Raw genomic sequence first — 16,482 nt, forward strand, 5'->3', positions numbered from 1 at the left:
GAAGCCTGGCGTGCTGCAGTCCATGGGGTCTTGAAGAGTTGGACATGACTTGGCGACTGAACAAGAGCACTCACCAAAAGACACATACAAGCATATTCATAGCCACAAACTGGAAGCTACCCAAATGTCCATCAACAGTAGCATGAATAAATGAACATTATGAGAACTAAGTCGCTTCAGTTGTGTCCAAATCTTTGTGACTCAATGGACTATAGCCTGCAAAGCTTCTCCATCTATGGGATTCTCCAGGCAAGAATACTGCAGTGGGTTTCCATGCCCACCTCTAGTGGATCTTCTCGACCACAGGGACTGAACCTGCATCTCTTACGTGTTCTGCATTGACAAGTGTGTTATTACTAGTGCCACCTGGGAAGTCCAGAATGAATAAATAAGTTGTGCTATGTTTGCAATCAGTTAGTGCAATGAGAAGGAGAAAACTACAAACACACACCATAGCGTGGATGTTTTTTTACAATATTATGTTGAGTGACACAAGAGTACATACTGCATGAATGCATTCACACAAAGCTTGAAAACAAGACAAACTAATATATGCCCTGGAAAAAGTGTGTGTGTGTGTGTGTGTGTATTTGTAAATGAGTGCTCAGTCATATCCAACTCTTTGCAACCCCATGGACTGTAGCCTACCTGGTTTCTCTGTCCAATGGATTTCCCAGGCAAGAATACTGGAGTGGATGGCCATTTCCACTTCCGAGGATCTCCCCACTCAGGGATTGAACCCATATCTCTTGCACTGGCAGGCATACTCTTTACCACTAAGCTACCTGGTAAATAGTATAGATGACCTTATTTGCAAAGCAGAAATAGAGACACAGACATAGAGAACAAATATATGAGTATTAAGGGGAACAGGGGTAGTGGGAGGAATTAGGAGACTGGGATTGACACACATACAATACCGACGTTATGTATAAAATAGATAACCAATGAGAATCTACTGTTTAGCACAGGGAACTCTACTCAATGCTCTGTGATGACCTAAATGGGAAGGAAATGCAAATAAGAGGGGTACATGCATACATATGGGCTTCCCAGGTGGCACTAGTGGTAAAGAACCACCTGCCAATGCAGGATATATAAGAGACACGGGTTCAATCCCTGGGTTGTGAAGATGCCCTGGGAGGAGGGCATGCAACCCACTGTATTCTTCATGTCACAAGGAGTCTGACACGACTGACTCGGCTTGGCCTGCATGCACACATGGATAGCTGAGTCACTGCTGTACAGTAGAACTAACACAACATTGTAAAGCAACTATATTGCCAATAAAAAGTAATTTTAAACAGTCAGGATAGTCATTCTTCTTTGTGAGATTTTTACTGGAAGGGGGCTTGAGGGAGGTTTCTGGGGTGCTGGTATGCCCTGTTTTTTTTTAATCAGGATGCTAATTACATGAATGTGTTCCATTTGTGAAAAAGCATCCAGCCAGTCACGTATGATTTGTGCATGAAATTAACTGCTTATAATTCATGCATATAACAAAACCCCACAGCATGCTACTTCATCATTTCCAGTTTATTCTCGATTATATTTGGAGAGGCAGATTTTACATGATAGCTTCAAACCAACCATTATACGTTAACCAAATTTTACACAAGCCATTTGAAAAAAGATCTAAAAATGTGCTTAGTTATTGGTATTATATAACATTGATCAAGCACCAAGAGTGCGCTGAGAGCTTTACAGAACAAACATAGAAAAGACAGTCCCTGCCTTCGAGGATCCCCACTCCTTTAGACTCTAAAGTTCAGAGTCGTGCACATAAAACTTCACCTAATATTTCATACCCCTTTATTCATAAGGCATAAATAAGGAAGTTTGTTGCATTTCTCCTTATTAATAAATATTGAATACCCCTTTCCCCTGTTATACCAACTATTATTAGCATTGTTGCCTTTAAATACAAATTTCCAAGGTACAATATACAGTATACTCTGATTTGGTATTCACACAATTGAGCACAATCTTCTTGCAGGCTGGTTATAATATGAAACAGGTTGGATTTCAATGTTCACACATTTTTATACCACTTAACAGAATTGTGTATTCTCGGCAGAGCTTTTTTTGTTAAGAAAAAGGAGGTGCCGTGCTCTTAAACTGATAAACTATAAACAAAGACAGCACTGCCTTGATTACAATAAGGGTATCAGAGCTTATGCAGGTTCCACACAGTGACTTTCAGCACATCTATTAAGCCAGCCTTGCAGATACAAACCACATAGCTGCATGCCCTAAAATACTAACAATTTATGATCAGCTAGTAATGGGTGATACAAGTATGATTTACTTTACTGTATTTTCCATTTAAAGAAGGTACTGGCGTAAAATATCTGAAAACTGTGAGCTGGGAAATACTCTTTGCTTCTCTGCAAGGCTGTGTTCAGAGCAAATTCAGACTGAAAATGAGGATGTGATGATTATGACTTTATTTGGATAAAGAGATCTAATTTTAAAATAATCCCTTGATAATGTCCGACGGTTCATTTTTTTAAAATGCAAGAGAACCGAAGTGAATTTTGATAATATAATGATCTTCAGTTTAGGCACAAGAAATGGTACTTCATCAGAATATGCCAGATATGGTGGTAGAGGCTGTTGCCTACTACAGAAGTCAGGCCTGACCCTAGGTCGCCCACAGGGAGCTCATAGCAGCAGGAGATGAGAGGCAAATTTTAGAGGAATGGGTAGATGCTTCATTCCCATCCAGACTCTGGTCTTGACCCTTTCTGCAAACAGAGGGATGGAGGAGCTAGAGTGAGTCTAGAGGTCCAGAGAAAGAAAGTGTAACAAGCTTGGGATCAATGGAGAGAAAGAAGCCAACTATGAACTTCACATTCTCTAGACTCCAAGACTCCAAGCATCCATCAGGCTTCACGCCATGGCAAAAGTGCATAACTTGACACCAGACTCAGAGCTACCAAGCTAAGGATGATCGCTTTCTAGAGGAAACCCCCTTGCCTGGGGGTCATCGTTGTGTGGTCTCCCAGGGGGGTGACCAGGTCTGGATGTTTCCATGATGCAGCAATGAGTGGAGCTGAATTTTAAAGCTATGCTGGACTTAGAGCAAGACTAAATTTCTTTGACTACCTCCCCAGATATGAAAAGTGTAGGAGAAAATTCTTCACTTCTATGCGTTGGGAGGGTGCTTATACTCATGCCCTCCCCAGGGAGCTAGGCACGTGGCCCAAAGAGGGCCCTTTAAGAAGAAACTCACCCAAGGGCAGTGGCCATAGTGGTTTGGTCAATCCAGCATGATCCTACCTGGCAAATGGAGGAGTCCGAATGGGATTTGACAAATTTTTCTTAGCCTGGGTGACTGCATCTCCACTTCTCTGCAAATCACAGGGCAAGAGGTTGGCAACCTACCTACCTCTGCTGTTCTCATGGCTTAACCTGTGATAAAGGGGAGAGCGTCAGGGCTAGGGTGTTTTCTAGAGTGGTATAGATTGGGAGGAGACTTGGGAACCCACAACTCCAGAGGGTATTAATCTAGAATCCCCTTTGGGCTGAAAGAAACAACCTTATTTAATGTGCCCAACCCAAAACAGAGCACCAAAAGACTAAATTCTGACAATAGACAGTAATATATATTAATATATTTTTCATTTTCAATTATAAATCCTCAGGTTTCCATACTAAGGCTTAAATTTCAGTCACCTAGCTGAAAATCTATACATAAACATGAGACTATAAATAGAGAACATGAAGACCTCTAAAAACGAAGGTTTACTACAGATGAGAGCATCCATCCTATACTTATTAACAACACAAAATGTTCTGACTCCCCTCTGGGGGAACAAGGGAATTAGACACAGCAAGCTAAGCAGTATTTGGAAGATTTTAGGATGGATGCTGAATTTCTATTGCTTTAAAATCTGAGATGCTTCCCAAAACTCCCTTTTAGGAATTTATTCTATCATCGGGCTTCCCTGGAGGCTCAGACAGTAAAGAATCTGCCTGCAATGCGGGAGACCTGGGTTCAGTCCCTGGGTCAGGAAGATCCCCTGGAGAAGGAATGGCCACCCACTCCAGTATTCTTGCCTGGAGAATTCCATGGACAGAGGAGCCTGGCAGGCTAGAGTCTATGGGATCCCAGAGTTGGATGTAGCTGAGTGACAAACAATTTCACTTTTCTTTCACTGGAGTGACAGGATTCTTACTACCAACATTTATTTATATTCCACTTTGTTTTCGGAAGAATTAAGGTAGCTAGTTTTTGTCCATTGTTTTTCTTTAACCTATAACAAGACATTAGGATCTGACGCTGAAAAGGATTCTTTCTGTCCATTTATGTCAAAGCACCATTCAACAGGTGGAAACTGAGATCAAATTCTCATGAATGACAACGGCTTCCTTACACGGGAGAAATCTTGCTCTCAAGTTAATTAACAGAGAAGACAATAAACCAAAATCAGGTATTTAGATAGACATATAGATAGATAGATAAACGGTTAAATAGATCATTATTTTTTTGCACTGCTGACAAATATTTGAAACTATGGAGTAGATGCTGGAGTAGTTGAGAACACCTCAGAGCCTTTATCATATTATCAACAAGCTTTCAAAATCTTTTTAAAGCCATTGGAAATGGCTGGTATTATTGGTGCACAGCAACCACGGTTTATAGTTGGAAGGTCAAAGTTCTGCCATTGTCTCTACTCTTCAAGGCACAAGGACAAGTTCCAAAATCAACTCATGGTAAAAGGTGGAGTATCCGTACTACCAGGAGATAGAAGATGGAGGAGATGACCCACACCCCAAGGCAAGGATGGGAGGTCCTTTGGGATACCTTGACTTTCAGGGCAAGGATGGGAGGTCCTTTGGGATACCTTGACTTTCAGGGCAAGGATGGGAGGTCCTTTGGGATACCTTGACTTTCAGATGTTGAGCATACATCACTAGTGAGCAGCCCTCCCATGGCTTGGGGTGGCCACTGGAAGGTCTCCTAGCCTGAAGACCTTGGCCTATTAAGCAGAGAGGTCACTTCATGCCATGGCTGACTTGGCAGTCCAGTACCTTCCTACCCTGGGCACCAGGAAGAAGGTCCGGAATGTTTCCATGAAGATCTGCAACAAAGAGCATCATGATGACAGAAGGGCAAGTATGAAAAGTCAGTAGCCCTTGATTACAGTCAGCAGAGAAGTAAACAGTAACCCCCTATGGAAACATACCCTGTTACTTCACCTGCAATGGTCTAGGAACATTAAAGAAGAGAGAACCCAGGCTTTTCTTTCTCATCTTGCTCTCTCATAGCTTTCCTTTAAAGAAGTATGTATTAACCATCTCCTCTATAGTATATTCTCCACCATGAAATGGAAAGAATCCAACCAATTAATCTTCCTCTTCTTTTTTTTTTTTTTTTTTTGCCTGGAATTCAGTTTGTATCTACTGGTCGTCCATTACATTCTTTCGGTAGGAAAAGATATTGCACTTCTTAAAATTCATCTGTGTCATTAAGTCAAAGCTAATAGGTAGATAGACATCTTTCTAGAATGAATATTTTCTGAAGACCATCATCAGCATTTGCAGAAAAGCCTCCATGATTCCTGTTTCCACAAGTGGTGCCTGACCTGCCACGTGATTTTAGACTACAGGGAAAGATGTCAGAGGTCACAAGCCATTGGCAACATCACCTCCAGCAGCTCATGATTTCATCGTGCAGATGGGCACGACGATCACCAGAATGACTGTGCATGCAGCCGCAGCAATCAGAGCCGCTATCTTGCAGACCTTGGCTCGTCTGAATTCGGCTTCTTTCCGTTTTAGCAATGAGTCGTAGCCCGGAGTATAAATGTCTTCCATCCAGTACTCTAAGTTGTTTGGATTTAAAGATTCTTGAGTCTAAAAGTGAAGAGAAGATGTTAGAAAGATGGTGAATATTTGTAAACAGGTTCATCACCCTTGAAGCATCTCAACTGGTGCTTGAAGCACCTTGAAGCTGTCTGCAGTTGGCAGTGGTGTCCAAGCTGCCCACCAGCTCCTCCTGAGATGGACCACCAAGGACTCAGTGTCCTGCACACCCCAGATTGCACCTGCCCCCTCTTACTACAAAGGTCATGATGGTCTCGACACAGGAAAACCCAGAGGTTTTCTGGGGACAAGCAAAACAGGGCCAAGACAAGCGAGAGTCTACACTTCAAGGGCGCACAGCCAAGAACAGGCTGGCCTCACTGTCGGGGAAGCAGGGAGGGTCACTGACAGATATTCTCCACTTACAGTCCCTAAGAACAGAGCTGTGTGAAGCAAGGCTGTTCTATTACTCTGATTCACTTCCCAGTTCTTCAGAAAAAGCCTCTACTGAAAAATCAAAGGCACCTCCCACAGAAGCAGCTCAAACAAAACATAAAATATTTCCATCTCAAACATCTGTATGAGCAGGTCAGGCCACTGCTCAAAGGCCAGGTCTACAGACTGGCGGCAGACCACCCCCAGGCCAGGTGCGGCATCCCCAGTGGGAGGCCCCTCCCTGACATTTTGTCTCCTGGCCTCCTGAGATTAACGATTGTCTGTGAGAGAAATATTGTATTTAACCTGTGTTGCCCATGAATCCTGTTCTCCGTGGATGGCTATAATCTATTTCCATAAAGAAAAGCAGTGTTCTCATTTTACAGCAAGCATTTAATAATGTGAGTGGCACATAAAAGCGGCAACACATTGCGATTCCAAGTTGAGGTCTCCTAAATCTCTGAAGCACAAGCAAAATATCCATTTTGAAGATGTTCTCAGATTGGTCAATGCTGATAAAGATGGGTGTGTTACAAATTATGTACACACACACACAGAGGATTACAAAACAAATGCTTCCAAAACTTAAAAAAAAAAAAGAAAACCTCAGTGGTTCCAGGTTATTGGAATATTGATGATTTTCTCATCCATGTTAGTCATTCTCCACCTGTCCTTCCAGAGCAGTTCTCTGTTCTTCTCCACCTTGCTCTGGTCCCCCCAGGTCTTGGTCCATATGGACGCATCCCTGGTGGGTCCCCGGTGGCTCAGATGGTAAAGAATCTGCCTGCAATGCAGGAGATGTGGGTTTGATCCCTAGGCCAGGAAGATCCCCAGAGAAGGAAATGGCTACCCACTCCAGTATTCTTGCCTGGAGAATCCCATGGACACAGGAGCCTGGCAGGCTACAGTCCATGGGGCCACAAAGAGTCCAACATGACTGAGTGACTAACACACACACTGGTGAGTTCGGTTGGTGGAGCACCAGTCCTCAGGCTCCATCTCTGATGGACTACATTTCTATCTGGCACCTGCTTTCACAGCTGTGGGTCCTGGTGGGTTTCATAAATAGCTCCCATCTTTGGGCCTTCAGATCCAAGGGCAGCATCAGCCTCTCACTCATGCTGGTCCCTGGGTGCTTGCTGGGCTTTAAACCCCACCTACACTGATGCCAACAGCCCCCTCCTCCCATTCCCATCCTTCCATGAGTCCGCCAGCTGCTTCCTGATGGATGCTGACAGTCCATATGCCGTGGACCCCTCTGGCATCTCTATTGCTCTCCTGCTGCTAATGGCCTTCTAGTACTGGAGCCAGCAGACACCAGCCCAGGAGCTAAATTCAGCCCAACACCTGCCTCTGTACAGCGTACAAGTTAAGAATGGTCCTCACATTTTTTAATCACTGAAAAAAAAAAAAAAGAAAAGAAAAACAACAGTCAGGGATATGTGAAAATCATAGGAAATTCAAATCTCAGCGTCAAAAGAGAATGTTTTATCAAAACACAACCATGTCCAGTCATTTATTTAACACAAATTGTCCATGGCTGCTCAAGACTATATGGGCAGAGCTGAGCAGTTGAAGCCTAGGGTGCTGCAGTCCATGGGGTCGCAAAGAGTCGGACACGACTAAGAGACTGAACTGAACTGAGTAGTTGTGATGATGGAGATTGTAAGGACTTCTGGGTCTTAAGGTAGTTACTCTCTGGCCCTTTAGAGGAGAGTTTGCCAACCTTTGTTCTAGTCTATTCATGTCCCATTCTTTTGTGACCCCATGGACTGTAGCCTGCCAGGCTCCTCTATCCATGGGATTTCCCAGGCAAGAATACTGGAGTAGGTTGCCATTTCCTCTTTCACAGGATTTTCCCAACCCAGGGATAGAACCCATGTCTCCTGCATTGGCAGGCAGATTCTTTATCATTGAGCCAACCGGGAAGCCCCTTCCTGGATAGATATGCTTTATGCACTGCGATTCAGTCAGTGAAATAAACTATCTGTAATCAGTTTTTTCAATAACTGCAAGCTCTCATGACACCCAGTAGCAGAGAGGTGATGCCAAGCTTTCACGGGACCTAGGGAGCATTTTTGATTGACAATTACAGCTGCTGAACACTGGAAATGGAAATGGTATCTTTGATGTATCCTCAAGGTGCCATTGCTGGTGAATTTATATCTCGAAGCCAAGCGACAGCAAGAAGATGGTCCAGATGCTGAGGCTGCCCTAAGACAGTACCTGGGTCTCTGCAAAGTGATGGAAACAAGGAGGGTGGTGCCTTTCTGCTTTTACCAAGTTCCCGATACCTATTCTACTTTGCTGCAAACACCCTCGAAAGGCTATGAACCTCCTTGCTGTCTTATATTTTGTGAGATTAGATACATTATCCTCTGCTTTTTTAAGTGATGTCACCTGAAGCTCTCTAAAGATCTTCAACTTTTTATAATTTCACCGTTAGTGCTTATAAATATTGGCACTTCAAAATCACATATATCTGTAAGAGCAATTCTCTCAGACTCAGCCTTCCAGACGTTAAAAAGATGTTTCTCAATCTATGATTCATTCAGTTAATCTGACCATGTCAAGGTCATCCCATAATACTAGTGAGACACTGATTATTCCTCCAGGTGAGCCATTCATACCTCCAAGTCTTCCCTGATTCGTGGCATCCTAATACTCACAGAGCACAGTGTGGTACCCACAGCAAAGTGTTAGGACCACCTCCAGGAGAAAAGAATCCTATATAGCCTGCTTGCCAGCAGGATTGTGACAGGAGAGGACGTGGCCTGAAGGGTCAAATGATAAGCAGCAGGCATGTGGACATAAGGTGCAGGAGGGGACAGGGCCCACGATATCTCCAGGGTCATCCTGATAGCACCACCCACCTGACTCTCAGGATTTGGCCAGAGATGCTCCTCCCCATAACTGCTGTCAGTTAGGGACCAACATAAACCAATGTCATTGTGGTCACTTTAGTGACACGAAGCCCCACTATACTCTCATCACCAGAAAAATGAAATGGTGACGAGGCAACATAAGATGAAAGAACAGAAGTCTTACTGCTGGAGAGTCCGACAGGAATTCAGACTTGTCGGACCTGCAGCAAGTTCTCGAGTTTCTTGGGCCTGGATTTCCTCATTTACCTGCTTGAGATGAACATCATCACTCCTGCCTGCAGGCCACTGAGAGACTGTGGTAAAAAAGCACCACACAGGGGCTTCCCTGGTGTCTCAGTGGCAAGGAATTCCACCTGCTAATGCAGGAGAAGTGGGTTCAATCCCTGGTTCGGGAAGATCCCATATGTGCAGAGCAACTGAGCCTGTGTGCCACAACTATTGAGCCTGTGCTCTAAAGCCCACGCATCTCAACTACCGAAACCCGCAAACCCTAGACTTGAGGTTCTACAACAAGAAAAGCCACCACAATGAGAAGCCTGTACACCACAACTAGAGAGTAAACCCCGCTCACCACAACTGAAGAAAAGCCTGTGCAGCAACAAGGACCCAGCACAGCCAAAAATATATTTATAAATAATTATATATATTATAAATAATTAAAAAAAAAACACCATATGGAGTTGATTGATTTCAGCATCCTTTCATCAGCCTAAATACCTTTTCAGTCCCTGATTAATGCCAGGTATTTGAAATACATTCTTCTCATGTCTCACAACACCACCACAAATAAGAGATTATCATGGAGAGTTAACAGGTGAGGGGACCACAGCTCAAACAGGTGAATGTTCCAGGCTGCACAGCAAAGTGGATGAGAACCTCCACTGTGGGAAAACACATTCCTTTTCTCACCACCGTACTGCCCCTCCTGCAGACTCTTGGCTTCAGAGAAAGGCAATGTCAAGGGATACCTTGCCATACCAGCCTCCACCAGCATCTCCCCAGCTGCCCTTTAAGTGGTGGGGACATTCAGGGACCTGGACATACGTGACTGGCAGCAATAAGACAGTGAACCTCGCTGCCCACAGATCTAACCAGCAGGTGAAGGCAAGGTGCTTCCCTGCTCCCAAGATGATGCAGACACACAGATAGACGCAGCGTGGATGGAACCACCAAGATGCAAGCATGACCGAAACCCAGCCCTGCCTGTGGTGGAACAGCAAACACACCCTCTAGCCACAACTGCATTCACAGAGTTTCCATGGGTGGCGCTTACCTGGGGCTGCTCAATACGGAAACATAATCCATAGCTTGGCTCCCACAAACATGCTTATCCCACGGGCTACATGTGGAAGGAGAAATCAGGCTTGTGTTCCATTAACCAGTTGGGATCAGGTCTTAGGAGCAAGCATGAGAATCTGCACTTGGTATGGAGTCTTAAATGCAATGTTAGCAAATTGATGGCCAAGGTCAATCCACCAGTGAAGCATTCCTGTTGCTAAATGTTTACAAGCCAATAAGCAACATAGCAATCCCCTGGTTACACATCTCTGCCTTATGATGTATTCATGTTCAGTGTTCCATGGTGGGGACCAAGGGGGCTGAAGGGGAGGGAGTGAGTGGCTAGGGCATCCTTCATCCATTTCTGCATCCACCGGGGTGTGGCCAGGTTTCCCCTACCTCACCCCACCCTGGGCAGAGAGGCTCACCTGCAGGTCCAGGGCTGTCAGCTTGCCCTTGTCACCCGAATTGCGTGCATACTCCTCGATGGTCCAGGAAGGCTGGCCCCGCTTCACCTCTGCCAGCTCTGTGAGCCGCATGTCCGTGTACAGAGGGTTGCTCTTCATGTGGGCCTTGAGAGAGGCGGGGTAGGGGTGAGGGCTGAACACCTGCTCCACCAGGAAGCCGTCCTTGGGCTGCTTGGGCAGGCGGTGCTGCGGGGGGATGTCGTACTGCCTGTCTGCCTGCAGAGGGGCACAGAGAAGTCCGGGAGGCCACACAGATGTGGTCAGATGTCACACTGGGCAGACCCCAGCTTTTCATCACTAAGTGCTGCTCAGGTAGCAACATGCAGTTATTCATGAGCAAATAGGATTGCCTGTACTGGGGGACATTTACTTAGGAAAAGCTTATGACATTAATACTACTCATACGACCCAACATTTCTGTGCCAGAGGAGATGATTTTATCTAATCTTCATGCCATGACTACTACTATTAACACACATTATTCTTGTAAGGAAAAGGAGACCAGAAAGACTCAGTAATTTACCCCAGGGAACACAGCTGCTAATGGCAGGGAGCTGGAATTTAAATTTAGCATCTGGCTTCAGAAAAGCCTTGCTTAACCACTGCACAGTGCCACCCCCTCTTTCTTCCCTTCTTTTTTTCTTATTTCTGCCACACTATGTGGTATGACAAAATCTTAGCTCCCCAACCAGGGATCGAACCCATGCCACTTGCATTGGAAGTGCAGTCTTAACCAGTGGACCACCAGGGAAGTCCCTGCCCCCTCTTTCTATTACCAATTTCTACCTGGTCCTAAGGAGTAAAAGATATGGGTATTTTCCCCAAGGAACGGGCCAAAACCACAGATGACACACTGCTTCTTTGGATGGAGGAAGCCAAGTCGGGAAGGACATGGTGAGAGCCTCCACTGGTTTTCAGGAATATCTGCTCAGCCTTCAGGACAGGGAACGGTCTGGATCGCAGTGTGGAGGCAGGAACCTGCCTGATACCACTGGCATCACTGATGCTCTCAGTCCCTAGTTATGAACCCAGGGCTCTGCTCTCCATGAACCCTGTTATAACCCAGGTCTTCTGATACCTTCTAACTTCAGGCCCTCAGATCTCTGCACACATGTCACTTCCTCCAGGAAGCACTCCCTGACCCACCAAGACCAGGTCAGTGCCCACCTATGAGACCCCTTCAGGCTGTGTATGGAGCTCACAGCCAGCACTGTCCCACTGAACTATAATGGCCTGTCTGTCTGTCTGACTGTCTCCTCCACTGGACTGTGAGTTCCTCAAGGGCAGAGGACTATCCTGATCACTAAGTCACACCACTAAGGAGAAGGTGCTCCAAGCTTTATGAAAGGGATGGATTCAAACACTATGGGGTTTCCTAGGTGGTGCCAGTGGCAAAGAACCTGCCTGCCAATGCAGGAGATGTAAGAAATATGGGTTCAATCCCTGGGTTGGGAAGATTCCCTGGAGAAGGGAATAGGTACCCAGTCCAATATTCTTGCCTGGAGAATCCCATGACAGAGGAGCCTGGTGGGCTACAGTCCAGAGGGTTGCAAAGAGTTGGACACAACTGAGCACATAATGCAAGCAAGCTTTCTGACCTGGAAAGTTACCCACTGCCCACACTTGCCCCCACTGCTCCTACCAAGGAGCTGCTTGTGTTCTAATCTGGCAGTTCATATGTATACCTAAGATAGTTTAAAAATAAAAGCTGGTATCTACTCTGCACAAAGATGACTAAAGGAGGGAAATCAGAGACCAGCAAGAAGCCCCTGGGAAGCTTTCAGAGGCTTTTGAATTAAGAGGCCTTAATTCTGGGGGCTAGCCAACCATCTCATCCTCTGCCACCCCATTATCTTTTTGTCTTCAATCTTTTCCAGTGTCGGGGCTTCCCTGGTGGCATAGAGGTAAAGAATCTACCTGCAATGCCGGAGACCCAGGTTCAATCCCTGGGCCGGGAAGATTCCCTGGAGAAACGAATGGCAACCCACTCCAGTATTCTTGTCTGGAGAATCCTATAGACAGAAGAGCCTGGCAGGCTACAGTCCATGGAGCCAAATAGAATCAGACATGACTGAGCAACTAAACACTGACGAAAACAACAAAGCTGGCACCCAGTTACGTGACCTTAAGTGGGCATTACCTCTTTAGACTTCCGATGCCAGTCTTTACTGTCTCCAGGACCTCGCTCTTTGATCTCCTCCTCACTGATGCCCATGCGGTTGGAGTAAGTGATGGTGCGCCAGTCCCTGGGTGAGTTGGAGATGCTGGCAATCTTGGATTCTGTGGCACTGTTCTCCTCTGTCAGGGACCTGGAAGACGGCCTGGTGAAGAGGCTTTTTTTTAAGGCCTGGACACGAAGGCTTTCGCTGTTGCTCCCACTGGCATCTGAACAGCACCAGTCAGCCGTGTTCTCCAGCTTGGGCCCATGGGCACCCTTGTGGGCACGGAACATCCGGGGCGAGGTGCTCTCATCAGATGGAGCCTCACTGGTCAGAGAATTGAGGTCGATCTGCACGCTCACCTTCTCGGGCTGCTGCATCTTCTGGTCTAGTTTATTGAGCTTGCCCAGGACCTGGGAGATCTCCTCACGCACACCCGACAGTGACTCGAGCTTCCGTTCAATCTCCCCGATCCTGAGCACCAGCTTGCACACGCTGGTCTTCAGCTCCTCTTCTGAGTGGTGGCTGTTTTCTGGCCGGCTGCCCTTCTCCCCTTGGCTGCTGGGGAGCCCATTGGCGATTCTGGTGAGGTGGTGCTCTGGCGAACTGTCACAGTCTGACTTGTGAAGCTGAGATAGGGACCCTGTGCTGTTGTAGCAGGATGACTGCATGACCCCCGTTGAGCCACTGATGCTCATGTCGTCAAGAAACCGGAAGATGTCGCTGATGTCGTCACTGACCACCTCCGAGTCATCATCGGAATGCTTCACTGCATGCCGGTCACTGTACTTGCCCTGCCCAGGAGTGCACAGGTCCTTGCCTTTTTTGGGCTCCAGAACGTGCAGGTCAGTCTGGGTGCCCACGCTGCTGGTGTCTGAGCTCAGCTGCCCACTGGTGCAGCTGATGCTCTTGTCTTTAAACTTTTTGACTGGTTCATGCTTCTCCAGGTCCACAGGGGATGGGATCTCTTTAGATTTGAGCCCATTGGGCTTTGCTGAGTAGCCGACTGGGAGGATGGGCTGTTGATCCTGTGGTGTCAGGTAAGCGGGGCATCTGTCCGGGGTTGGGAAGTTGGGTGTCTGACTGTTGGAATTTGGATAACGGAGCTTCTCCTCGGAGGGGTTTCTGTTGAAAAAGGACCGTTCAAAGTCAGGAACTTCTTCGGTGTTGAGGCTCCAGCTTTTGGCCGGCCAGGGGGTCTGCTTGCCTGTTTTGCCAGGACAGCGCCGGGCCTCCTGGGGCCCCATCACTGGAGTGGGTCCAAAATACGTGGAGGCTTGAAGGTCATCTAAGCTCTCGTGCTTTGCCCGCCTCTTGTCAGGAACCGGGGAGTACTCGGGGTTCAGGTACTGGCTGCTGTAGGGCATCTCAAAGCTGTGATGGGGGAAGGGCGTCTTGTGGGACTCCTTGCGGCCCTGGGATTTCCTGTGCTCACCCTCAGCCTTGTTGGCCGGGCTGGCCAACCCAGGGGACACAGCCATCAGATTGTGAAAGTCCTCTTTGAAGATGTTCCTTTTCTGGACACAGGACTGGACCATGAAGGGCTCGTCGTTGGAGATGAAGGTCTGCTTGATGCCCTGGGGGAGAGGCAGGGAGTCCTGATCAGACATGGACTCACTTTCGAGGTTCATGGGGAAGTAGGTTCTCTGCATCTCGCAGGGCTGAGGGCTGGGCACGGAGTATGGGGCCAGAGCCTGCAGCCTGTCCAGGGAAGCTGCCCGGTTTTTCACATCTTTGCTGACCCCCAGCAGGAAGTCGGGTTCAGAGGCAGGAATGAACTGCGGACAGTCCTTGCAGTCCACCTTTCTGCACTTGGATGACTGGCGGGTGGGGTAGCCCCGGCTGAAAGGCCGGTCACTCAGCTCACAGTTGAGGGGCTCGCACTCGGCCGCACTGCAGATCTCTGTGTCGGAGCGGCACGAGTCAAAAGAGGCATCTTTCTTGCGCATCTTCTGCCGGCCTCCAGGCAGCTTCTCCTTGGCGGCGCCCCCATTCATCTGGATCAGGTTGAATATGGTCACGATGTCCGCGGCCACCATGATTTTCTTGGACTGCTGGTTGTTTACAGCGCATTTCATCTTGTCTTTGAATAACGTGGCTGGGAAGTTGGGGTCAAGACAGGCCGTATAGAAGAGCACGCTTCTCAGTTTGGCGAGCTGGGACAGATCAAAGCGGGCGCACAGGGATTTGCAGAGGTCCTGGTAGGAGACGGTATTTTGCTTGCTGTCTAATTCCTCCAAGATCTTCACCAAGAAGAGGGACGTTTCCTGGTTGGTCTCCATGGCTTAGAATTTTACAGGCTAGCTGGCGACACTGAAAACTTTGAGTCAGTTCTGCAGGACTGATAATATGGAAAAATAGTAGGGAGGGGAAAAGAGGATTAGAAACATCAGTGGAGTTTTAAGTCAAGCTGGTCCTGAACCACATAAAGAAATGCAAGGAAAGACTTTTTAATACTTAGAAATGTTGTAAATGCTTTAAAAATATTTATAAAATACCACATCATAATTCCCTTCCAAGGAACATTGGACCTGGAAACTGGGAAATCTAGATTTTCATCTTAACCTATTGATTAGCACTTAGATGCTGGGCAAAGGCTTTCAACTTTCTGGGGAACTACCTAAATAAATTATGAATGACTAAAGGAATCTACCTAAAGAAATTAAGAATGACTTTGATTTTGCATAAAAATGTTCACTGTGTATATGTGCAACTGATTCACTTTGCTGTACACCTGAAACACAACATTGCAAATCAACTATGCCCTAATAAAATATTCTTTTAAATAGTTACAATCATAAAAAGATGCTCATTATAATGGTAATAATAGTGAAAAATAAAACATCTTAAATATCTGAATATTAGGGTAATGCATAAATAAAGCAGGTTATGATATACAGTGATTTCTTACAAACATTAAAATTACATTAATGTAGGACTTCCCTGGTGGTATAGTGGATAAGAATCCTCCTATCAATGCAGGGGATATGGGTTAGATCCCTGGTACAGGAAGATTCCACATGCTGTGGAGCAACTAAGCCCACACACCACAACTAGTGAGCCCCCATGCCCTAGAGACTGTGCTCAGCAACAAGAGACATTACTGCCATGAGAAGCCAGCGCACCACAATGCAGAATAGACTCTGCTCACTGCAACTAGAGAAAGCCTGTGCACAGCAACAATGACCCAGGGCAGCTCCAAAGTAAATAAATTACATTCATGTATATCCTTACAATGGAATACTGCTGCTGCTACTGCTGCTAAGTCGCTTCAGTCGTGTCCGACTCTGTGCGACCCCATAGACATCAGCCCACCAGGCTCCCCTGTCCCTGGGATTCTCCAGGCAAGAACACTGGAGTGGGTTGCCATGTCCTTCTCCAATGCATGAAAGTGAAAAGTGAACGTGAACTCATCAATAAAAAGGTACAAATTACCAATACATGTAG

The 16,482-nt window shown here is 46.5% G+C and overlaps 1 protein-coding gene across 1 annotated transcript; it reads right to left on the reverse strand.

The window, feature by feature from the left end:
• Positions 1 to 1,518: 1,518 nt before the first annotated feature.
• On the reverse strand, positions 1,519 to 15,360 carry MINAR1 (membrane integral NOTCH2 associated receptor 1). Its single transcript, XM_025271308.3, has 3 exons — positions 13,017 to 15,360; positions 10,838 to 11,092; positions 1,519 to 5,862 (listed from the first exon to the last, which is right to left on the reverse strand). Exons 1-3 carry the CDS (start codon positions 15,315 to 15,317, stop codon positions 5,665 to 5,667), a joined length of 2,754 nt encoding a protein of 917 aa, XP_025127093.2. The 5' UTR covers positions 15,318 to 15,360; the 3' UTR covers positions 1,519 to 5,664.
• Between the last annotated feature and the right edge of the window lie 1,122 nt (positions 15,361 to 16,482).

This window comes from Bubalus bubalis, chromosome 20, assembly GCF_019923935.1.
Source record: "Bubalus bubalis isolate 160015118507 breed Murrah chromosome 20, NDDB_SH_1, whole genome shotgun sequence".
Taxonomy (NCBI): Eukaryota; Metazoa; Chordata; class Mammalia; order Artiodactyla; family Bovidae; genus Bubalus; species Bubalus bubalis.

Coding starts and splice junctions, on each gene's coding strand:
- MINAR1 (XM_025271308.3), bottom strand. CDS start 15,317: ATGGAGACCAACCAGGAAACGTCCCTCTTCTTGGTGAAGATCTTGGAG. Junction 11,093..13,016: donor GGCATCGGAAGTCTAAAGAG/GTAATGCCCACT, acceptor GCCCCTCTGCAG/GCAGACAGGCAGTACGACAT. Junction 5,863..10,837: donor TGACAGCCCTGGACCTGCAG/GTGAGCCTCTCT, acceptor CTTCACTTTTAG/ACTCAAGAATCTTTAAATCC.